The 22997-nt window shown below is 49.2% G+C and overlaps 2 protein-coding genes across 10 annotated transcripts; one reads left to right on the plus strand and one right to left on the minus strand.

Annotated features, from left to right (window-relative positions):
* The first annotated feature begins 5618 nt into the window (after positions 1 to 5618).
* MPI (mannose phosphate isomerase) lies at positions 5619 to 12944 on the plus strand. 5 transcript variants are annotated; one of them, XM_070477564.1, is made up of 8 exons: positions 5619 to 5718; positions 6213 to 6415; positions 7666 to 7866; positions 8606 to 8747; positions 9365 to 9547; positions 10893 to 11066; positions 11751 to 11959; positions 12264 to 12944. In XM_070477564.1, the coding sequence occupies exons 1-8, from the start codon at positions 5703 to 5705 to the stop codon at positions 12480 to 12482; spliced, it is 1347 nt and encodes a 448-aa protein (XP_070333665.1). In that variant the 5' UTR covers positions 5619 to 5702; the 3' UTR covers positions 12483 to 12944. The 5 variants fall into 5 exon arrangements, with proteins under 5 accessions (XP_070333665.1, XP_020729280.2, XP_070333666.1 ...); XM_020873621.2 differs by having other exon boundaries at positions 5620 to 5718; positions 6213 to 6340; XM_070477565.1 differs by having other exon boundaries at positions 5671 to 5791.
* A 610-nt stretch (positions 12945 to 13554) lies between these two features.
* On the minus strand, positions 13555 to 19283 carry FAM219B (family with sequence similarity 219 member B). 5 transcript variants are annotated; one of them, XR_011491663.1, is made up of 6 exons: positions 19032 to 19283; positions 18740 to 18827; positions 17951 to 18028; positions 17640 to 17841; positions 17475 to 17523; positions 15605 to 15643 (listed from the first exon to the last, which is right to left on the minus strand). XR_011491663.1 is itself a non-coding variant. In XM_020873620.2 (5 exons), the coding sequence occupies exons 1-5, from the start codon at positions 19225 to 19227 to the stop codon at positions 15488 to 15490; spliced, it is 567 nt and encodes a 188-aa protein (XP_020729279.1). In that variant the 5' UTR covers positions 19228 to 19276; the 3' UTR covers positions 13555 to 15487. The 5 variants fall into 5 exon arrangements, 3 of the variants coding, with proteins under 3 accessions (XP_020729279.1, XP_020729278.1, XP_070333668.1); XR_011491662.1 differs by having other exon boundaries at positions 15608 to 15646; XM_020873620.2 differs by lacking the exon at positions 17640 to 17841 and having other exon boundaries at positions 13555 to 15643; positions 19032 to 19276.
* Positions 19284 to 22997: the final 3714 nt, after the last annotated feature.

Genomic DNA, 22997 nt, shown 5'->3' on the forward strand with positions numbered 1-22997 from the left:
CAAAAACATTACATCTGAGAAGCAAGCTCAGCAAATCAATGAGATGCACCAAGGGTGCAATGCCTGCAGCTGGCATTGGTCAACAGAAAGGGGCCAATTCTTCTCCAGGACAACACACAACTGCATGTCCCACAACCAATGCTTCAAAAGTTGAATAAATTGGGCAACAAAGTTTTGCCTCATCTGGCATATTCACCTGACCTCTTGCCAACCGACTACCACTTCAAGCATCTCAACAACTTTTTGCAGGGGAAAATGCTTCCACAAACAGCAGGAGGCAGAAAATGCTTTCCAAGTGTTCGTCAAATCCCAAGGCATGGATTTTTCTGCTGCAGTAAACAAACTGGTTCCAAATTGGAAAAGGAGTACGTCAAGGCTGTATATTGTCACCCTGTTTATTTAACTTACATGCAGAGTACGTCATGCAAGATGCCAGGCTGGATGAAGCACAAGCTGGAATCAAGATTACCAAGAGAAATATCAATAATCTCAAATAGACATATGACACCACCCTTATGGCAGAAAGTGAAGAAGAACTAAAGAGCCTCTTGATGAAAGTGAAAGAGGAGAGTGAAAAAGCTGGCTTAAAACTCAACATTCAAAAAACAAAGATCATGGCATCCAGTCCCATCACCCCATGGCAAATAGACAGAGAAACAATGAAAACAGTAACAGACTTTATTTTCTTGTGCTGCAAAATCACTGCAGATGGTGACTGCAGCCATGAAATTAAAAGACACTTGCTCCTTGGAAGAAAGCTATGGCCAACATAGACAGCATATTAAAAAGCAGAGACATTAGTTTGCCAACAAAGGTCCGTCTAGTCAAAGCTATGGTTTTTCCAGTAGTCATGTATGGATGTGAGAGTTGGACTATAAAGAAAGCTGAGTGCCAAAGAATTGATACTTTTGAACTGTGGTGTTGGAGAAGACTCTTGAGAGTCCCTTGAACTGCAAGGAGATCCAACCAGTCCATCCTAAAGGAAATCAGTCCTGAATATTCATTGGAAGGACTGATGCTGAAGCTAAAACTCCAATACTTTGGCCACCTGATGTGAAGAACTGACTCATTGGCAAAGACCCTGATGCTGGGAAAGATTGAAGGCAGGAGGAGAAGGGGACAACAGAGGATGAGATGGTTGGATGGCATCACCGACTTGATGGACGTGAGTTTGAGCAAACTCCGGGAGTTGGTGATGGACAGGGAAGCCTAGCATGCTGCAGTCCATGGGATCGCAAAGAGTCAGACATGACTTAGTGACTGAACAACAATGTGATTTAAAGTTCGCAGTCTGAAAAAAAAAAAAAAGAAAAAAAAGAAAGTTCACAGTCTGAAACTGAAATTATATTTGCATCAACCTAATACATAGTAAAGAAGGTGATAAAGGATACAGATGAATGCCTAGTTGAAGAGATACATAAGACAAGGTCTGGGCTCTGAGTGCAGGAGCTTCTGTTCTTGTAAAGCTGGGGTTTGTCACCCTTCTGACAAGGCAATGTATTCACCAACACTGAAGCTCTCTAAACTAGCAGTTCAGGATTTTAAAAAAATGACTTAAAATTTTTATTTATTTATTCTGGCCGCACTGAGTCTTTGTTGCTGCACTCAGGCAAGTGGGAACTACCCTTCTTTGTGGTACGCAGGCTTCTCTGGCTTCTCTTGTTGCGGAACATGGGCTTAGCTGTGCCTCAGCATGTGGAATCCTTCCGGATCAGGGATCGAACCCTTGTTCCCTACACTGGCAGGCAGATTCTTTACCCTGGATCACTAGGGAAGTTCAGTTCAGGGAGGTGTCATCATGCAGGCATGATCAACACTTAATTCAATCTCTCCTCTCACTATAAGATAGGAGATGTGGCTGAAGATTCAAAGCTTCTAATTGTGGCTTCGTCTTTCCGGTGACCAGCCCCCATCCCAATGCTATCCAGAAGTCCCCCAACAGTTGCCTCATTAGGACAAAAGATGCTCCCATCACTCAGGAAATTCCAAGGGATTTAGGGGTTCTGTGTCAGGAACCAGGGCGAAAGATCAAATATTAGAACAAAAGATGTTCCGAGTAGTCTCACTACTTAGGGTATTACAAGATTTTAGGAGCTCTGGCCAGGAGGCAATGATTCTATCACAGTATGACAGGCAGCATGCAGAGATCTTTGCCATCTGCAGCCTGAGAGAGAGCAGTCCACACAACATGGGGCTGTCCTGCCACCACCTTGTTTGCCCAGCCTAGGACATTGCTGGACTGTTGAAGAACAAATGGAATTCTATTCAATGTATCACCAATGTGAACCTTGTCCACCCATTTATCCCCGAAGACCACTGGGTTCTGTACGCTTCCCTGTGGAAGAGACATCAAGCATTTATTCACCCATTGACTTATTTGACAAGGGAGGAGGTGTAGCAGATTGGAACTCTATGCTCTTGAACATGTTACCTTTTGGACACCCATTCTTATCTCAAAAAATGGGGCTATTGACAGTACCTATCTCATAGTGTTGCTTCCCTTGTGGCTCAGCTGGTAAAGAATCTGCCTGCAATGCGGGAGACCTGGGTTTGATCCTTGGATTGGGAAGATCCTGTGGAGAAGGGAAAGGCTACCCACTTCAGTATTCTGGCTTGGAGAATTCCATAGACTGTATAGTCCATGGGATCGCAAAGAGTCTGACACAATTGAGCGACTTTCACTATCTCATAGGGCTATCTTGAGAATTCTTGAAAAGGTTTAGCTTAGTATTTGTGCGTGTGTGGTAAGTTGATTCAGTTGTGTCTGATTCTTTGTGACCCTACAGACTATAACCTGCCAGGCTCCTCTGTCCATGGGATTTTCCAAGCAAGAATACTGGAGTGGGTTGTCATGCCCTCCTCCAGGGGATGTTAACCCAGGGATCTTCTCAACCCACATCTCTTATGTCTCCTGCATTGGCAGGCAGGTTCTTTACCACTAGCACCACCTGGGAAGCTCTTTGTATTCAGTACATAACAAACAAATGTTATCTGCTACTACTGCTTGAATGTCAGCGAGCACTGGCAGAAATGTGAAGCTGAATTAGACATATAGTCTAAAAGGAGAGAGAAGAAAGCAGATTATCACGAGATAATAAAATGTGATCAGTTCTATTAGATCTAGACAAGCAAGAGTTAAGGGTGAAAGGTTCTAGGTTCTCCAGACACCCTAGTTTCCCTTCTAGATATATTTTTCTGTATGTGGGGAGGGTGGGGTGAGGTAGGTGCCCTGTCCCAACAATCTAAGTTCTCCCTTCCCTGTGAAAAATACTGTGAGGAAGGAACTCTAACTTTACTTCAGTGATGGTGGTAGTGGGAGGTGCTCCAAGAAGCCCCTGTGCCCAGACTAATCCCTCATTCCTCCCGGAGAAGGCTCATTTGTCTGGGCGAGTGGGAATGAAAGGAAGAGAGGTATTCAAAGTTAGGAGGTAGTTGAGAGGTGCTGCTTGTATGGTTCATTTTATTATTCCTTAGTGTATGGTGAAGCTTTCTTTGAAATGCAGGCAGATTTACCTGAGCCAGGGGACTCTTAGGGAGATCGTTATCAATAGCTAGGCAGAACACTGCAGAGAAAACAGTGGCCTCTCTTTCCCCTGGACATGTAAGGTAGAGGCCTTGGGAATCAGTGGGATTGGGTGGCAGGGGGAAGAGAAGGCAGAGTCAGGATTCCAGGCCCTCACTCCAGGTCCCCTGCTGCTTTAGTTGCTCTGTTCCTGGGATGCCCTCTTCCTGGACTGTTGACTGAGGAGGTCTGCATATTAGAGCCTTTCTCTACAGGATACAGCAAGATTACTCCACAGCCAAGGTCCAGCCCAGCCTTTGTCATGTAGGGCTCCTGGTGACTTCCCTTGACTTCTGTGTATGTGGCTTGTGAGCAACTCAGCCTGGAGGAGGAGCTAGGGTTCAAGTCCTGCAGTACTTAGGGTGGAGAGAATCAGAGGAGCCACAGCACTGACTGTCTTCCGGAATCATATCATCCTATCCAACCCTCCAACAAGGCTTTCAGTCCAGCATTATTATTCCCATTTTACACACGAAGAAACTGAAGCTCAGACAGATTAAGGGCCTTGTATGTGACGTTCACCATCATCATCAAGCATCAGTGAGTTCCTGCTTTGCTTAAATCTGCTAATGAAAATCTGACATCCTCACAATAGTCTACAAAGTACTGCCCACTGCCTTTCCTCTCTCACCACCACACTTCCACCTTTCCTGCTCACTCCGCTCCAGCCAGTCTGGCCTCTTTGCTACTTACTCCGAAAATGGCAGGCACATTTCCACATTCCCACCTTAGGGCCTTTGCTATAGCTGTATCTTCTGCTCAGATCATTCTCTCCTCCTCACTTCCAAGTCCACAGTCAATTCTCACCTCAGTGAGGCTTGCCTAGGCAACCTTTTAAATTCTACTGGCTGCCTTCCGCCTCCACCTACACCACTTACTTTTTGTAGCACTGACTTTTCAACTTGCTATGTGATTTACTTCTTTATCATACTTGTTTGCTGTCTTCCCTTCACCAGAATGTAAGCTCTACAAAGACAAAATAGTTCTTATCTTGCTCTTCCATGTGTCTCTAGCCCTCAGAACAGTCTGTGGCATTTATCAGGTTCTCAATAAATATGCTATTGTCCAGGCCTGGCAAGTCCAACTGCCCTGAGCGGGGCACCGCAGCCTCCTGCCCCCCAGGTTAGGAACCTAGGGCACTGGTCACTACTTTGTTCCTGCCTTTCTCTCCACCATGATTTCTGTGAAGCCACTCCAAGTGTCCATCACTTCATGGCAAATATACAGGATGAAAGTGGAAACAGTGGCAGATTTTATTTTCTTGGGCTCCAAAATCACTGCAGGTGGTGACTGCAGCCATAAAGTTAAAAGACACTTGCTTCTTGGAAGAAAAGCAATGACAAACCTAGACAGCATTTTAAAAAGCAGAGCATCACTTTGCCAACAAAAGTCCCTATGGTCAAAGCTATGCTTTTTCCAGTAGTCATGTATGCATGTGAGAGTTGGACCATAAAGAAGGCTGAGCACCGAAGAATTGATGCTTTTTCTTTTTAATTGATGCTTTTGAACTGTGGTTTTGGAGAAGACTCGAGAGTCCCTGGGACAGCAACCAGATCAAATCAGTTAATCCAAAAGGAAATCAACTCCAAATATTCATTGGAAGGACTGATGCTGAAGGTGAAATTTCAATACTTTGGCCACCTGATGCCAAGAGCTGACTCACTTGAAAGACCCTGATGCTGGGAAAGATTGAAGGCAGAAGAGGAGGGCGAAAGAGGATGAGATGGTTGGATGGCATCACTGACACAATGGACATGAGTCTGAGTAGGCTCTGGGAGTTGGTGATGGATAAGGAGGCCTGGAGTCCTGCAGTTCACGCGGTTGCAAAGAGTCTGATAGAACTTAAGAGACTGAAAAAGAATAACAATAAATATGTGTCCGGTGAAGGAACGAGCAAAAAAAAAAAAAAATGCTGAGACCTCAGATTGCCGGCTGGAAGGCTCTGTACTGGTGGGGGTTCCTTCTGCGAGTGGGAGTGTGGGAGAGGGATTCAGCCTGCCAGCAGTGGCCACACCTGGCACTCAGACGTCCGAGAAGGCGAGGGAAGAACTACATTTCCCATGAAGCTCTGGGCGCAGAGAGGCCGAGAGTGCTGCCGGGAAAGACATACGTGCGAGAAGACCGGTCCGAGGCCTTGAGGATGGCCGCTCAGCGAGGTGGGCTGTTGACTGGGGTGCCAGTGAGAGTGCGGATGGATTGCGTACGACCCTGGCTGACCTAATACGGCAGGTCGAACTCCTCCCCACCCCCTTAGGGCTCTGCGGAAAGATGAATGGGCGCCGGGCAGAGGAGGAGGCACCTGTGATGGAAATTAAGTCCTTATTGCAGCCCTCGAAAGGGGGTTTTGAGGGGAGACGGTTGCGCTTGGGTTACTTCTAGACTGGGTGCAGTGGAATAGGTTCCTCCCACGCCTTTCGCGTCACCGTAACGCAGTTATCTGCCTCAGGTCAGCAGGAGATCCTTACTACCCGTCTTACAGACGGGAACATCGAGGCATGCAGAAGAGAAGGGTCTCAGCTCACAACCTACAAACCCCTTATTTGACTCTATCCCCCATATAAAACCCTCAGCTCAGGTCTGGTTCCCCCGGAACAGGAGGGTCAGGCCTCAGGAGTGGAGTGGAAGCTAACGCTCTGTCTGTACCCCCCAGTATTCCCACTTTCCTGTGTGGTGCAGCAATATGCCTGGGGAAAGATGGGTTCCAACAGTGAAGTGGCCCGGCTGCTGGCCAGCAGTGACCCACTGGCCCAGATCTCAGAGGACAAACCATATGCAGAGGTGAGACCCCGGCTGTATTTCAGCCTACTTGACCAGCAGGTGGGAGGAAGGGACTCCTCTGTCAAAGGGGCTGAGGCAAGTCATGTGAATCTGAGGGGAAGGGAGACAACAAAGGGAGAAGAGGCCTTCTTAGGGCTTCAGATCTGTGCAGGTTGATGAACCCAGATGGCAGCACAAAAAGAAGTGAGGTTTTTGTCACTGAATTTTATTTTATTGAAGTATAGTTGATTTACAATGTTGTGTTAATTTCTTCTGTACAGCAGAGTGACTCAGTTATGTGTGTATATGTGTGTGTGTGTTAAGTCACTTCAGACATGTCTGACTCTGCAACCCTATGAACTGTAGCCTGCTAGGCTCCTCTGTCTGTGGGATTCTCCAGGCAAGAATACTGGAGTGGGTTGCCATTTCCTCCTCTAGGGGATCTTCCTGACCCATATTCTTTTCCATTATGATTTGTCACAGAATATTAAATATAGTTTCCTGTGCTATACAGAGGGGCTTCCCAGATGGTGCCAGTGGTAAACAGCCTGCCTGCCAATGCAGGAGACATAAGAGATGTGGGTTCAATCCCTGGGTCGGTAAGATCCCCTGGAGGAGGGCATGGCAACCCATTCCAGTGTTCTTGCCTGAAGAATCACATGGACAGAGGAGCCTGGTGGGCTACAGTCGATAGGGTCACAAAGAGTCTGACATGACTGAAGCGATTTAGCGTGTGCGCGCACACACACACACACACACATATACACACGTGCTATACAGTATGACCTTGCTGCTGCTTATTTTATTTTCTATTTTTAGCACTTACTGAATTTTAATTCAGCCCTCCTTGACAATTATAATTTTTACTTTGACTAGCTGCCTTTTTTAATAACCTAAAATACATAGTTATCCTGCCCATTTAGTAACGGAAAAGCCAAAACACAGGAAAGCATTAGCTTCTACTTCTGAAATTGGAATAAATGAATGTTAACACCTCACAGAGCCATTTGAGAGAGAGCTTTTCAGTGACCTTGACAGTGTAGGTTTCGTTCTCATTGGACAGATGAGAAAGCTGAGACCCAGAGACAAGAAATTAAAACTAGCCCAAGCTTCCACAGCTGGTTGGAGGCAGAGCCTCAGCTAGAGCTTGGGTCTCCTGACTCCTGGTATTCTGTGGTCTGCTGCCCCCAGTATGTCTGTGATGGTATGAACATTTATACCCAGTCCTAAGAGGCCTGTCTTAGGACTTGGCTGCCCTATGGGGAGCACAGGGTAACGGAGCAGGGCAGGCCAGTGGGTGGTGCCAGGTTCTGCCTTTGTCCCTCCCAAGTTTTCTATTTTTACAGCTGTGGATGGGGTCCCACCCCAGGGGAGATGCCAAGATCCTTGACAACCGCATCTCGCAGAAGACCCTAGGCCAGTGGATTGCTGATAATCAGGACAGCTTGGGTTCGAAGGTCAAGGACACCTTTAATGGCAAACTGCCTTTCCTCTTCAAAGTGCTTTCAGTTGAAACGGCCCTGTCCATCCAGGCACACCCTAACAAGGTATAGCATCAGAGTAGGGCACGGAGGTCAGGCTAGAGAAGAGCTTAAGAGTCAAGACTCTTGGACAACTTTTACTTCTGCTTTTACCCTGCCCGTGCCAGGCTCCAGCCCAGAATTAAATCCAAGCCTGACAACTCCCAGTTTAGCTCTGCAAGGCCTATTGCCAGTGACACATGTGGCAACTAAGTCTAAGTGGACAGCTGACCAGCCTGTGCCATGGCAGCTTCTCCAAGCTTCTGCCTGGCTCCCCTCAGCAAACCCCAACCCAGCCAATGCATATCTGCTGTTTATCCACTTGACTCTCAGAGCTCACCTTCCAAGGCACAGCAGTTACCCTAGTCATGGCCTTAATTCCACCCCCGTGGTCTTTCTGCACAAGCCTGTGTGTGAGTCGTAGCTTAAGCATTTGTCTGTCCAAACTTCATGAGCAAAGAAGACCCAGAGAAGAGAGAGGTCTACCCAAAGTTACACAGCTTGTTAGTGTCAGAGCTTGGCTTGGTATTTGGGTCTTCTGGTTTGTAGTCCTCTTGAAGTCTGCCCCGGCCCTCCCCCAGAGTTGATCCACGTGCCTGCCTTGGGTTGGCTGAACCGTGAGTTTCTGAATTATGCCTTGACTGGTCTCAGTGCCAGAGGCAGGAAGCTGACTGGGGAGGGTCAAGAACAAGGGCTGGTGGGGACTGGTGTCTTGTTGGGTGATGGCTGCACCTAACCATCCTCCTTTCCCTTGCCCATCCCACAGGAGCTGGCAGAGAAGCTGCACCTCCAGGCTCCACAGCACTACCCCGATGCCAACCATAAGCCAGAGATGGCAATTGCTCTCACCCCCTTCCAGGGCTTATGTGGCTTCCGGCCAGTTGAGGAAATTGTGATCTTTCTAACAAGTAAGGTTGGGCAAAATGCTAAGAGCCTGCATACTGGACCTAGGATGCAAGGGCAACCCGGGGCAGAGCTGGAGGCTGAGGACAGAGGCTGAGTGTCCCAGGAACTGAAGGGCTGGTTGGCCTCATGCATTTTTAAAAAATGATTTATATATGTATTTGGCTACATCAGGTCTTTATTGTGGCAGGCGGGATCATCACTGCTTCAAGTGGAAGCTTTCATTACGTTGCACGGACGCTCTAGTCTGTGGCATACAGGCTCCAGGGTGCTCAGGCTCAGTAGTTGCAGTGCTCAGGCTTAATTGCTCTGTGGTATGTGGGATCTTGGTTCCCCAACCAGGTATTGGACCTGCATCCCCTGCATTGCAAGGCAGATTCTTAACCACTGGACCACCAGGGAAGTCCCATGGCCTCATGAATTCTTGATGTTCCTGGGGGAGGCTCATGAGACCAGGCTCAGGTGTGGTTGCTGAGGGCTGGTCATGAGCAGTAAATTTTCACTGCAAAGCTTACATAGCATTGCCTGGCTCCTTGGTTAGGGATGAGACAGGGAGGCCTCCTTCAGCTTTCCACCGTTTGCGGGTTCCATCTTAACCATTCCTGGCCTGACTTTCCTGCAGAGGTGCCGGAATTCCAGTTTCTAATTGGAGTCAGTGCAGCAGCACAACTGAAGCAGAGCCTGAGCCAGGATCCCGAGGCTGTGACCTCTGCTCTGCGGAGCTGTTTCTCCCACCTGATGAAGAGCGAGAAGAAGGTGGTGGTGGAACAGCTGAACCTGCTGGTGAAGCGGATCTCGCAGCAAGGTGGGTGTCTTAGGCCTGAACGCAGTGCCCTTTCCTGGGCCCCTGGCACAGTCACTAGGCTGTAGGAATTGGATTCTCAACCCCTTTGCTCACGTGGAACACCAAAATGGGTCTGACTTAGATGGCCTGTCAGCAACGTAGCATTTCTTTCCCAGTCTTTATGGAATAGGGCCCTGCTGCTTCCTAACTGGTTATCTCCTTTAGATGGGTGGAGACAGGCTGGCCTGGAAAAGTACTAGGATGTCTGTCACCTGGGCATTCTGAGATTTCTCAGCCCTAGAGCTGCTGTCCAAAGGGTTTCATACTTTGGGGCTGGAGAACAGGAGGGAGATAAAAGGACCCAAAAACTTGAGGTCCTGAGCTCTCAGTCAGTAGGTCTTTCCTTATATACCTGCTCTGGGCCCAACCTTGTGCTAATTAGAGTTCAGGAAATGACTTTGATGGGTGTGGTTGTGTCAACTTTGGGTTTGAGAGTTAATACAAGCAGTAAAGAGCAAGGCAGAATGGACTCTGCTAGGAGCTTATATGGCACACATGATGAGGTCCAGCTCCTTCTCCACTCTGCTTTTAGAGACACCCCCACCACACTCACAGTTAAGGAAACCCAGCTCACCACCCTCCCCTCCTCTCCACAATGCCCACCAAGGCTTCCCTCCCCACTCTAGCTCAGGCTGAGCTCATTCTCCCCTGGTCAGCCTGGGACACATTCCGGCCCTTGGTTGCATCCTGCCTCATGCTCTCTGGGATGACCAACCACCACTGTTTGCCTGGGACTGAGAGATTATCAGTGTTAAAGGGAAAGGCCTGGGCTAACTGGGACAGTTGGTCATCCCACGAGGAACCCTTGGGTCCTCTCCTAACTAGATTTTAAGCTCCTAGAGCAGTCGTCTCAACCAGGGGGCACTGGCAGTGTGGAGGCATTTTGGTTGTCAAACCCAGGTTTGGGGTGCTAGTGGTGTTTCGTAGGTGGGGGCCAGGGATGCTACTAGACATCCTATAGTACATAGGACAGCCCCCACAACAGAATTACCTGGCCTCGAATGTCAGTAATGCTGAGGCTGAGAAGCACTGTCTAAAAGGACTACACTCTAGCCCTTTTAGTGCCCGGTAAGAGGGGTGGGCATTTCAATAGTCAAAATGGGGAAAATGGCATCTGTGTAGACTGGAATAGCAAGGAAGGCTGGCCCCCACAGGGTGGGGGATGTGACCAGGAGAACATGCCCACCCGTTCCTGGATTCCTGGACTAGGGTCTTCTCTAGGACTCTCTGGCCAGGGGGTGGGGTGGGGAGTTGTGAATACCCTCAAGGGTTACTGAGTAGCCTTGGGGTGCTCTGTGACCCTCAGTGGCTGCTGGAAACAACATGGAGGACATCTGTGGGGAGCTCCTGCTGCAGCTGCACCAGCAGTACCCGGGTGATATCGGATGCTTTGCCATCTACTTCCTGAATCTGCTTACCCTGAAGCCAGGGGAGGCCATGTTTCTGGAGGCCAACGTGCCCCACGCCTACCTGAAAGGAGGTGAGCCGCATTTCAGCAGTGAGCCCCACGGCCCACCCCCTCAGGCCTTGTTTCTCCATCTGGACAGAACAGGAGGTGGTGGTAGAGGAGATCGCCTTTAAAGTTCCATCCACCTCTGATCTCCCAGGGCTCCTGGGATCAGCAGGGAAGTGACCAGTTGGGTGATGAATGCCAGCTTGGTGCTGAACACTGGTTGGATCCTCACACCACCCGTGAGCTCAGGACACCCTCACATTAAGCCTTGTCAATATGTGTGCCAACCACAGTTTGAATCCAAGCCTATATTGGATCAAGGCCATTGTTCTCTCCCCTGCATCACAGTGCCTTCACATGTCTGTCGCATCTACAGAGATTTTATGTTAAAAAAGACATTGCCGCAGAAGGCTATCACACTGACGGTTGGCTGTTTATCCACTTTTGGACAGGATTCTTTAGTAGAAGGGGTGAATACAGTGTTTCCAGAGGGTTGGAGCTCCCCCAGGGGTTAACATGACTTCCCTTGAGAGTGGTGGGTGACATCACCTGTTTTTGGTGTCTGTTATCTTAGCCCATTCTCACAGAAGATGCTGTTCACACAGTTTCATGTAATGCTGCTGGGAGCTCATGGCACTCAGGTTAGAAAGCCCAACCCTGGAGAGTCAAACTCCAAGGCACCCTTAGCACATGCCAACTGTCTGTCCCCAGACTGCGTGGAGTGCATGGCATGTTCAGACAACACAGTGCGTGCTGGCCTGACACCCAAGTTCATCGATGTGCCAACTCTGTGTGAAATGCTCAGCTACACCCCCAGCCCCAGCCAGGACAGGCTCTTCCCTCCAGCACGGAGCCCGGAAGACCCCTACCTCTCTATCTACAATCCCCCTGTGCCAGACTTCACTGTTTTGAAGATGGAGGTGAGTGAGGGCAGTGGTATTTCTTGTGTGGCATGTAGCACAACCCTGGCAAGGCCAGTGTGGGGTGTACCTGGGGCTGGGTTTCCTTTCTGCCAAGCTCACATGGTGGGGCAGCTGCCACAGGGCCTGCCTGTGCCTCTCTGTTACAGCGACCAGACAGGGGCCTCTGTGCTGATGAAAGCCTGAGCACTGGGAGAGGGGGAAGCAGAGCTCTCCCTCTCACTGCCCTCGGGGTGGTCCCAGGACCCCTGTGAGCTAACAGCAGCTCAGACCCTGCTCCATCGTGTTGTTTCTTCCTGCCCAGGTACCTGGCTCTGTCACTGAATACAAAGTCTTGGCCCTGGACTCTGCCAGCATCCTCCTGGTGGTGCAGGGGACAGTGACAGCCAGCACTCCCACAGCCCAGGCAACAATCCCCCTGAAACGTGGCGGGGTGCTCTTCATTGGGGCCAACGAGAGTGTCTCACTGAAGCTCACTGTGCCTAAGGACCTGCTGATGTTCCGTGCCTGCTGCCTGCTATAGAGGCCACAGCCTTCCTGGCTCTCCTCTGCCAGTCATCCTACATCCTAGCCAGCCTCAGCTCCGCAGACCCAGCCCAGATCCCTTCCCTGCTCTGGGCTCTTCGGGTACACCCTGAAAGACTCAGGGAGAAGAGCTTGAAGGTGGTGACTCCTGAGCAGGCAGAGGCTGAACAGCCTTCTTCTTCCTGGTAGGAGGGGCCCATGTGAGGACTGAGAGCTGATACTTCCCCTTGGATCTCGCCACACTGGAGCCAGGCCCTTCTCAGAGCTCAAGGAGAACAGCAGCCCTGTCCCAGCCTATGGCATTAGGCAGACTGGTGAGATCTAGGATTAGCTCAGCAGCAGTCACAGCATGATAGGTAATTAATCTGTAAAAATATAGGGTTCCGCAGTGCAGAGGGAAAAGGATAGCCCTGTGGCCTGATGCTGCTCTGTTAAAGCAATTAAAGATCACTTGTGTTGAGGTCTGTGGGCTAAAGAGCACTCAGCCTTTGCCATTCCAGTCCCTGAAGTGGGCTGAAGGAGCCCTCCCTGGATGTTGTCCAGTTTTTGCTTTGTTCCAGTTTCAGACAGCGCCCTGAGGTAGGCAGAGGCGTCTATGGGACAGGTAGCCAAAAACAAAAAAACCTGAGAAGGGTCTGCCAAAGGGAACTCATTCTAAAGAGAAGTGATATGCAAGGCCTGTTCTGTCCATGCTTTTCTGGTGGCTCAGTGATAAAGAATGCACCTGCCAATGCAGGAGACATGGGTTCAACCCCTGGGTTGGGAAGATCCACTGGAGAAGGAAATGGCAAACCACTCCAGTCTTCTTGCCTGGGAAATTCCATGGACAGAGCAGCCTGGCAGGCTATAGTCCATGGGGTCACAAAACAGACATGACTTAGTGACTAAATGATTCCATCCGTGGTCTCCAATGAGGACTGAAAATGGCACCCACTGGGAACAGAAGAAAGGAGGGGTGGCCCATGGCAGAATGGTCATAGTTAGGGCTGTTAGGCTACTTCTTCATTTCAGAATTCAGAAGGGGCAATGACCATGGTCTAGGCTTTTCTTAAAAATCCTGTTGCAACAGAGACAGTTCAACAGATGACTGTATTTATTTCTACAAACTTACAAAGCTGTAGAAGCCTAAGCCAAGAGTTCTGTAAACGCCATACAGTACCACTCCCATCTGTGAGGTAAGCCGTCTCCCCAGAGTGCTGTCACTTGCACAATACCCCAGTACTCTTATTATTAAGGCAGTTTGGTTCTAGACACCTTGGTGCTTTTATTGGTGACTTTCTAGCCCATGGCTTCTTAGCCCCAAGCAATTGACCATTTGTACCCTGCCTTGCTATATGACGTTCCTGCAACTTTTCCTGCAAAGGTAATGCCTCCCACAGATGGTTAACCAGCCCTGAAACATTCCAGGGAGAGGTGTAGCCAAATACACCAGTGTGGCTTTATAACAACAGCCACTGGAGGGCCTTGGTATTGGGGGCCCACTACCATCCTCACCCCCAGCAGCTGTCAACATTCTGTCCCAACGAAATGAAGCAAGAGGGTGGGCAAGTTCCCAAGTCGGGACCACACCTCAATCCTGACTACCCTACCCCTGTCCACTCCCATTCAGTTCCATCTGGTTTTGGGTAAGGAAAAAAAAAAGGAACCACTGAAAAATTCCACAGAGAGGCCTGGTACAGCAAGAGATGCAATCTAGTAGGGGTCACAGGGGAGATTATGCCTGTCCTTGCTATGTTCAAACTGGGGGCTGACTGTGAAGCCCAATCCTCAGTATGCACTGTGGTCAGAGGAATCTGGATGCAACACGGTGGCTCTCACTAGGGTGGAGGGAGGCCCTCTGCAATGGCAAGATGATCTCCTTCGGTTGGGGTGGGGGGGATAGCTGGGGAGCTTTCACAGGCCCCTCCTCCGCATCCTATCAGCCTGTCAGGGCCCACACAGCTGTGCACTATACAGCTCACCCATTGCTGCTCCTCAAGTGTAAAATGTTAAACAAATGAGGGAATTCCCTGGTAGTCCAGTGGTCAGGATTCTGAACTTCCACTTCAGGGGCCTGAGTTCCACCCCTCCCTGGTTGGGGCACTGAGATCTCACAAACCAAAAAAAATCCAAATGGGATGGCACCTAACTGCTCCTGTAGCTCCCTCTGCTGGTAACCAAAAACGGCAGGCTTCTGTGGCAAGCTCCAGAACTTTCATTCAACCTTAGATCAAAGACTGGATAAAGATACTAGCTAAGACCAAGGTGAAGAATGGCAACCAAGGAAAGAAATTTTGTCTACCCGGTAGAGCAGTTTTTCTCTAACTAGGGGTGGAATGACCACGTTACCAAGCTCATGCAGACATGTGGACCAGTTGGGAATGCTCAGCTTCCAAGGATTCTGGAAGCCTTGATCAGGCTGTGCCACCAAGCAACCTGTTGTACTCTCTGCCACAGTCATATAAGAACAACCGACAAACATATAACCCATCTTGGAGCTTGGAAGAGAAAAGAATATTGAATTTCCTGAACTGAACTGGCCCCAGAGAGTTAAATTCTTTTTCACAGACTCCCAGCTGCAAGCCATAAAGTGCTATTTTCTGCCTCCATGCAACACCAGCCAACACAGCCTGGGCACAAAAGCTCCCATTTTCCCTCCACAGAGCATCATGACAAATACCAACCAAGACGTCTGTAAGTTTCTCTCTTCGCCAATTTTGTCACTCAGCGTAAGAAACAGAATTCCTATGTTCCTGCCCTTATTAAAGCGGTTTCTCCAAATGCTACTCCAGCAGCAGAGGAGAACTGCAGAACTCCACCTGTCACCCTGTGACCCAGATGGGGGCCTCTGGTCTGAGAAGCACCAGGTTTGGGGTAACTGCGGTCACTGCCTTTCCCAGAGGGTCAGTGTCTCCAGTGATCCTGGGGTTGACAGCAGTGGGTTCCCACTGCACTCTGTGACCAACGCAGGGTCAATAGGACTCTGCAGGCATGGTGAGCAGGACCTGTCCTAGAGGGTTATGTCTACTGGAGGGTACAGGACGAAGAGGCCCCAAGACAGCACCAGCAGCACGTTGAGGTCATAGGCTTGGGGGGAATTAGGTCCAAGTCCTCATCATCTGGAATCTCATCCAAGTGATACCCGTCCTGGAGCAGCTGTCGGCTCACATCCTGGTTCACCTGCTAAGAGCAGGAGAGGAGAGAACTATAAGCAAGGCCACAAGGCAGAAATAACTGCTGCCCCAAAAGCAGACCCACATTTCCTCACCGTCCATTTCCCTCCTGTCCGTGCTCCACCCTCAGGCCAGGCCTGCACATCCCTGGACTACAGGAAGAAGTGCTACCTTTTCCTACCTGTGCCTCACCCAGCAGGGGGTGGGGGACATCCAGGGACCTGAGCCAGGACTGTCCAGGCTGTGCTGTCATGTGCCCCCAGGGAAGCTGCCCTCACCAAAGAATCCCAAGGCAGGTGATACAAATATGAGATTCGGGATTATGTCTGAAAGTCAAGCCCTGACCATTACCACTGTGAATCCAGATTGGTTCCTGTGAAGGCTGAGGAGTATGGAACAATGGTACCAGCACAATGGGGTAGAAGGGTGGAGGAAGATGGGTTAGAGTAGAATAGGGTGGGGAACAGCTTCTTCTGCACTGCCAATGTTACTCTTTGATGTCAACAGAGCTCATTCCTTGCAAAGTAGAACCTGTCAGCCTGGCTTCACCAGTTCCACTGAGCAGAAGGCAAATGAGACTGGGGAGTGTAGGACTTCTCTGGCTCTTGGCTTATTTTTCTTTTCTTTGTTCTAACAATCTTAGGCACCTAAATATTCAAGGAGGATACAATTTGCAAACTGTATTCTCTGGCAGAAACGCAGGGGGTGGTCAAGGGTTTCCAGGAGCATGAGGAAGAAATACCAGTGGTATACAGTCAGGTCCCCAGCACTTCACATCTGTCAAAAGCAGTAAGCCACAGATGCCAGAACCTTTTGTCCCTGTTTTAGTCTGGACAGTCACTTTGGAAACATGTCCAAAAGTACAGCCCAGGAGTATCTTTCTCAGTCACAGTTCCCACAGATGGAACAAAGCAAAGAACAGAATATGTCCAGCCTGGAAGTAACCAAGCTTGGAGGATAGAAAGGGGAGGGACAGAAATGCTGATCTCAGGTAAAAGATGATCAAAAGAAGGCAGAGTAGAATTCTCTGTCACTGGAGACAGGACTAAGACCACTAAGTCCAAGCTGCAGGAGACTTTTCCAATTAACAAGGAAGACCTCTCTATGAACTATCTGAATTGTGTGTGTTGCAGGGGAAGACAGGAAGCAAGGTTTCTTGGAGGTAGTGAGTACCCAGTTACAAGCAGCATTCAAATAAGCATTTAGCTGGAATTTATCGAGAGGATTCCTTTTCTAAATGGTGGCCTGGATTAGAAGACTTGTGAGGTCATTTCCAGCCCTAAGAGTCTCTGGGGATTTCCCTGGTGGTCAGTCCAGTGGTTAAGACTCTACACTTCCAATGCAGGGTGTGTGAGTTTGATCCCTGGTTGGGGAATGAAAATCCTATATGCCAAAAAAAAAAAAAGGTCTGGGGTCTCCTGGGGGCTTCCTCGGTGACACTAGTGGTAAAGAACCTGCCTGCCAATGCAGGAGACATAAGAGACTCTGATTCAATCCCTGGGTCGGGAAGATCCCCTGGAGGAGGGCATGGCAACCGATTGCAGTATTCTTGCCTGGAGAATCCCATGGACAGAGGAGCCCAGTGGGCTATAATCCATAGGGTCGCAAAGAGGCAGACATGATTGAATTGACTTAGCATGCAGCACACACATAGTCTCCTGGACTTTTGACAGTCCACTTCAGATACCTTAACTTCTGCTAGGGGAATAGGGTAGAGTAGAAGACTGGAGAACACAAGGGAAGTCTGGTACAGTGCCATGCATATAGCAGGAACCAGACAAGTGTTTGGCAGTGGCTATGCAGCCTGGCCCCACCACAGAAAGGTGCTCTTGACTTGCCTCTGCAGAGGAATACCCGGAGGAGTATCTGGATTCCAGCTCTCCATCACTAGGACAAGAGGAAGACAGTCAGTTCAGGGAGATGCCTGCGGAGCACAGCTACAAGTGGCAAGGTGCACAACATGCAAGGGGGTCTGGAGGACTTGTGAAGCAAAGACCACACACCACAGAACTCAAACCCATAATCTGCCATGAGTATCAATGGCTCCTTCTTGGCTCCAGCAGGGACAGAGTCACTGTCACTAATAATGCAGACATAATAGGGCAGGATGACAAGGTTGGTACTTCACATCCAAGAGCAGCAAGGTCACCTATGAGTCCTCTAAGCAAGCCATCCCGGAAGGGACAGTGCTCTGAAGCAGCAGCCCTGGAACATGCACAAAAGGTCTTGGAAGAGACAGGGAAAAAGCGAAGCAAGTTGTCGGCAATTTTATCCAAGGCACTCCCCAAGGGGTATTTCCAAGGACAGCACTTACCTGTCAGAGTCAAGGGACACCAAATTTTCATCTGGACTCTGACTAAGAGCAGTGTAGCCCTTGTTAAACTTCACTGACCTAAGGGGAGACAGGGGAGAGACCAAGCATAGATGAAACGCCAGCATTTCACAGGGAAAGACAGCGTCCTTGCCCTTATGCAGAAACAAACCAAACCAAAACAAAACAACTGACTGCACTACTCCTGACTTATCTTCTATCTGGACAGCCACCACTGCCTGCCATGTATCCGGCTACAGCTCCTTAGTATGTGTACTTCCCCTCACCGCTCCCCCTGCTGCTTCTGAGGATAAGCACACCTCTTTTAAGAATCAGGAAAAGCCCCATCTCCCCACCTTATTTAACCTGAGAACAGAAAAATCAAAGCCCTTAGGCAAATTCCTTCACCTGCTTTAGCTCAAGCCCTGGTGAAGGTCGGATCCAGCCCTCAGCGCTTACCGTTCTGTTAAGGAAAAATCACAGTCCTAGCTGTTCCCACACTGCTCTCCATCCTCAGTCCTGGGAATCCCAGCCACCATGCTCCTCCCTAATTTAGACAGTGATTGACCCTACGAACTGACAAAACTCATAGCAAAGCTCTTTCCTTGACAACATCACATCCTGGAAAGGAAAGAAAAGGTCGTTCCTCTTTCATTTTTAAACATGAACCCGACAGGCCGGCGTCAGGGGAATGACTAGCTCGGCTTTAAACGTGGGTACTCGGTTTCCCAGCCTGAGTACTATGGCCTACTCTGAAAACGCTTGCACGGAGGAGGTGGCGCCTGCTGAGACCTTTTCCCTGAAGAGTCGGGGCGGTTCGGCGCGGCCCCCAGCATGCCTTTTCTCCGCAGAACCGCCTTGGCCAGGTCCCGGTGCTTCTCTGGAAGTCAAAGGGCCCAGATCAGCGGGGTCATCCCTACTCCGCCGTGTCTCCCAAACGCCAGGAGCCCGCTCTCCGAACAGATTTTCGGGTGCGGGAGCGGGCTGCAGTTGCCCCTCCGGGGTCGCCCCAGCGGCGCTCCGGAGCCAGCCCGGGAACGCGGCAGCCCGCCCAAGCAGGGACCCCTCATCGGGCCGCACTCACGCAGCTTGGCCTGAATGGAAGGCGCGCGCGCAACCATGTACGGGCCCCGCTTCTCCACGGCCGCCGGGATCCGCTCCCCCAACCGGGGGGCTCCAATGCCGCTTCGCCCGGAGGGCAGCCCCGCAGCTCCCGTCCCGCTGGGCCGGGGTCCCGGGATAGAGCGCGCAGCATGCCCGTCGGGATCCGCGGTCGCCATCGCCCGGCCACGCCCCGCGGAGTCGCGAAGCCCCGCCTTCTGGCTAACCAGCCGCCAGACGGGAGGGAGGCGGTCCCTCCTGGAGCAAGATGGCGGCGCGCAGGCGCGGGCCGTACCCCCCCCCCCCCCCCCCGAGCTTTCTGGCCCCGCCTGCTGTGGGATTGGCTCAACTGTCGGCCTTTCCGGCGGCTGGGTTGTTTCAGTTCCTCTGTTCTGGCACTTGTTCGCCTCTCGCAGTCGGCCTGAACCTGGTGATGTCAAGCCAAGTTCTGTCTCTGGTCGAAAGTAAACACCGGTATTTCCAGGGAGCTGCGGGTGTGCGTCCGCAGACTCAAAGCTCTGATGCCTGCGCTCTCTCCGCAGTGTCTCTGCACTGGTCCTCTTGCCACAGCGGGAGCGCCCCAAAGGCTGGATTGAATCGGAAAGCGAGCGGTAGGAGAAAGGGAGGTAATAGCGCCCTTCTCCAGAAGATGAAACAGTCGGAGAGAAAGGTTCGAGGACCTTGTGGAGGTCACACAACTAGAGGCAGTTCCTTGGCTGATAGATCTAACGCCAAACCCTCGTTATTGCCAGCACTGTGCAATGCCTGAGACCTTGGATGAGGCCTGACCCTCTCTAAGCCTCAGTTCCCACGTTTCAAAATGCAACCAACATCAGTATCTGTCCTATAGCGATAAACAAGGACACAATAGGACTTGGGAAGAAAAGCGAAAGTGTGCTGAGTTTGTGTCGGGGCACAGGACTGTCATGGTTCTTGACTTCTCTGGTCCCCAAGGGATGTGCTTTTGGCTGGCTGGAAAGTAGCTCTAGATCCTTGTAGTAATTGCCAAATCTCCCGAGGCTGTCCCAAGGCTAATTTACTAGCTTTCACAGGGTAGGTCAACAGTGTGCAACTTAACGAATCCCCAGGGCCACCCAAAGAGTGGAGCGGGAGAGTGCCCTAGATGGGCTAGGAGAAGCACAAAGGAAAGCTAACTATTTTGGTAGATTCCACCGCTATTTTTAACCTCCAGAAACAACCATTTCAAATGGCTTGACTTAATATTTAATCCTCCTGACCTCCCAGTGAAGCACGGTTACTCTCATTAAGCAAATGAGAATTAGATTTGGTCAAGTTCACCAGTAAAGTGGTAAACCTACAATTTGAACCCAGCTCTCTGTGGACTCTGAGGAGATGGTTTTTCTCAAAGTTGTCTGTTAAGTTGATGGAGACCTCACCAAGGGCCAAAGAAAATGTAATCAAAACCCTCTTAGTGTCACAAAATCTCTAGGAACTTGTAGGGAAAGGGTCTGAGTGCCCTCATCCATGACACTCCTGGGTCTCATATCATGGCAATCCAGCTAATTGGCATATGGTTGAATACGGGCTCTGAATACAGATAACTTGCTCTGCCATTTACTGGTAAGTTATTTAACTCTTTATGTCTCAGTTTCTTTAACTGAGGAATGGGGATAATAATAGTACCTATCTAATAGAATTATGAGGTTAAATTGTAAAGGGCTCAGAACAGTACTGCCATATAGTAAGTGCTCAGGAAATGTTACCTCATGAAGCTTACACAGTGTTTTAAGGATTTAGTGTTTATTTTCTCAGTTGGCTTTACAGGCTTCCAGGACAGACCACCTTAATGATATTTTTATCCCTTGTTTTCAGCACATAGTAGTACATATTTGTTGAATGAATGTCCTATTTCCCTTCTTAACTTTTAGTCAATTTAATTATAGAACTTTGGGGCTGGCAGGAATCTTGGAGATTTTATAGTCTAAATTCATTTTATTATGAAGAAATTGTGATTACCCAACTGCCTTGATCTGGGTGTGGCAGTTCACTTTTTCCGCTTAAGATACCGTATTCACTAGTAACCTAAGAAAAATGAATAACTTCCCATTGCCCAAAGAAAATAGCAAAGATTAAAACCTAGGTTGTAAGGGGGTGAGTCTCCAGGGCAAGAACTGCTGCAGCACACAAGGCACGAAGCCTGTCTTCCTCACCCCAGCTGCTCAGACGCTAACCCAGAGTGTCTATGCCGGCTCACCTACTGGGCTGGAGATCTGTAATTCTTCCATCAGCAAAGCTTTATTCATCTATATGTCAGGTGCTATGCTGAACCCTAAAGATCTAATGATGAACAGGACAAAAAATGTACCTCCTAGTCTCTGATTCTCAGTCTTCTTTCTTTTTTTCTTTGTTGTGGGTTGGGGGAGATTCTTGGCTATTAGGAGTTAAGACTCCTACCCTGGCTTTCAGACACTCATGCCCCCATGGAGCAGTCACATTTACGTTTTTTTATTTTTTAATATTCATAGAAGTTTTACTTGTAAAGCAAAGAGGTAGTCTTAGCTGGAGTCCATGGGGGACTCCGGAGTATAAACAGTACCACCAAGTTAAGCCCAAGTCACATTCTTTATATTTGACTCCCAAGTCATGGGAATCCTACCCATCCCCTAAGTTTTCTGGTCCTGGGACAGATGAATCTTTATGATCAGTTGAGAATTCTAGTTCTGCTGTCCATTAAATTTGAATTCCTTATCTAGACAAGTATCTGGGATTCAGTATAGAAAAGAATGGGAGACAGTGGTGAATTTATTTTTTATTGAGGTATAATTGACCTCTAACATTATGTGGATTTCAGGTGTACAACATAATGACTTGTTATTTGTATACATTGTGAATGCATACGAGGTGTATACATTGTATACATTGTGATAATCACAATTAGTCTAGCTATATTTTATCTCTTTTTTCTTATGATTAAGACTTCTAATTATTTTATTATGATTTAAGACTTCTATTATTTTAGCATCCTCAGTTCAGTTCAGTTCAGTTGCTCAGTCGTGTCCGACTCTTTGCGACCCCATGAATCGCAGCATGCCAGGCCTCCCTGTCCATCACCAACTCCCGGAATTTACTCAAACTCATGCCCATCGAGTCGGTGATGCCATCCAGCCATCTCATCCTCTGTCGCCCCCTTCTCCTCCTGCCCCCAATCCCTCCCAGCATCAGGGTCTTTTCCAATGAGTCAACTCTTCACATGAGGTGGCCAAAGTATTGGAGTTTCAGCTTCAGCGTCAGGGCTTCCAATGAACACCCAGGACTGATCTCCTTTAGGATGGACTGGCTGGATCTCCTTGCAGTCCAAGAGACTCTCAAGAGTCTTATCCAACACCACAGTTCAAAAGCATCAATTTTTCGGTGCTCAGCTTTCCTCACAGTCCAACTCTCACATCCATACATGACCACTGGGAAAACCATAGCCTTGACCAGACGGACCTTTGTTGGCAAAGTAATGTCTCTGCTTTTTAATATGCTATCTAGGTTGGTCATAACTTTCCTTCCAAGGAGTAAGTGTCTTTTAATTTCATGGTTGCAATCACCATCTGCAGTGATTTTGGAGCCCCCCAAAATAAAGTCTGACATTGTTTCCACTGTCTCCCCATCTATTTCCCATGAAGTGATGGGACCAGGTGCCATGATCTTAGTTTTCTGAACATTGAGCTTTAAGCCAGCTTTTTCACTCTCCTCTTTCACTTTCATCAAGAGGCTTTTTAGTTCCTCTTCTCCTTCTGCCATAAGGGTGGTGTCATCTGCATATCTGAGGTTATTGATGTTTCTCCCGCAATCTTCATTCCAGCTTGTGCTTCTTCCAGCCCAGCATTTCTCATGATGTACTCTGCATATAAGTTAAATAAGCAGGGTGACAATATACAGCCTTGACGTACTCCTTTTCCTATTTGGAACCAGTCTGTTGTTCCATGTCCAGTTCTAACTG

Source organism: Odocoileus virginianus, chromosome 16 (genome assembly GCF_023699985.2).
Source record: "Odocoileus virginianus isolate 20LAN1187 ecotype Illinois chromosome 16, Ovbor_1.2, whole genome shotgun sequence".
Classification (NCBI taxonomy): Eukaryota; Metazoa; Chordata; class Mammalia; order Artiodactyla; family Cervidae; genus Odocoileus; species Odocoileus virginianus.

Excerpts from the sequence above, each read along its gene's own strand:
- MPI (XM_070477564.1), top strand. Across the intron at positions 7,867-8,605 it reads TCCAGGCACACCCTAACAAG|GAGCTGGCAGAGAAGCTGCA; the intron begins GTATAGCATCAG and ends CCCATCCCACAG. Across the intron at positions 9,548-10,892 it reads GAAGCGGATCTCGCAGCAAG|TGGCTGCTGGAAACAACATG; the intron begins GTGGGTGTCTTA and ends TGTGACCCTCAG.
- FAM219B (XM_020873619.2), bottom strand. The coding sequence starts at position 19,227 with ATGGCGACCGCGGATCCCGACGGGCATGCTGCGCGCTCTATCCCGGGA. Across the intron at positions 18,828-19,031 it reads TTCCATTCAGGCCAAGCTGC|AGAAGCACCGGGACCTGGCC; the intron begins GTGAGTGCGGCC and ends TTTGACTTCCAG. Across the intron at positions 17,524-17,950 it reads GTGTCCCTTGACTCTGACAG|TGATGGAGAGCTGGAATCCA; the intron begins GTAAGTGCTGTC and ends CTCTTGTCCTAG.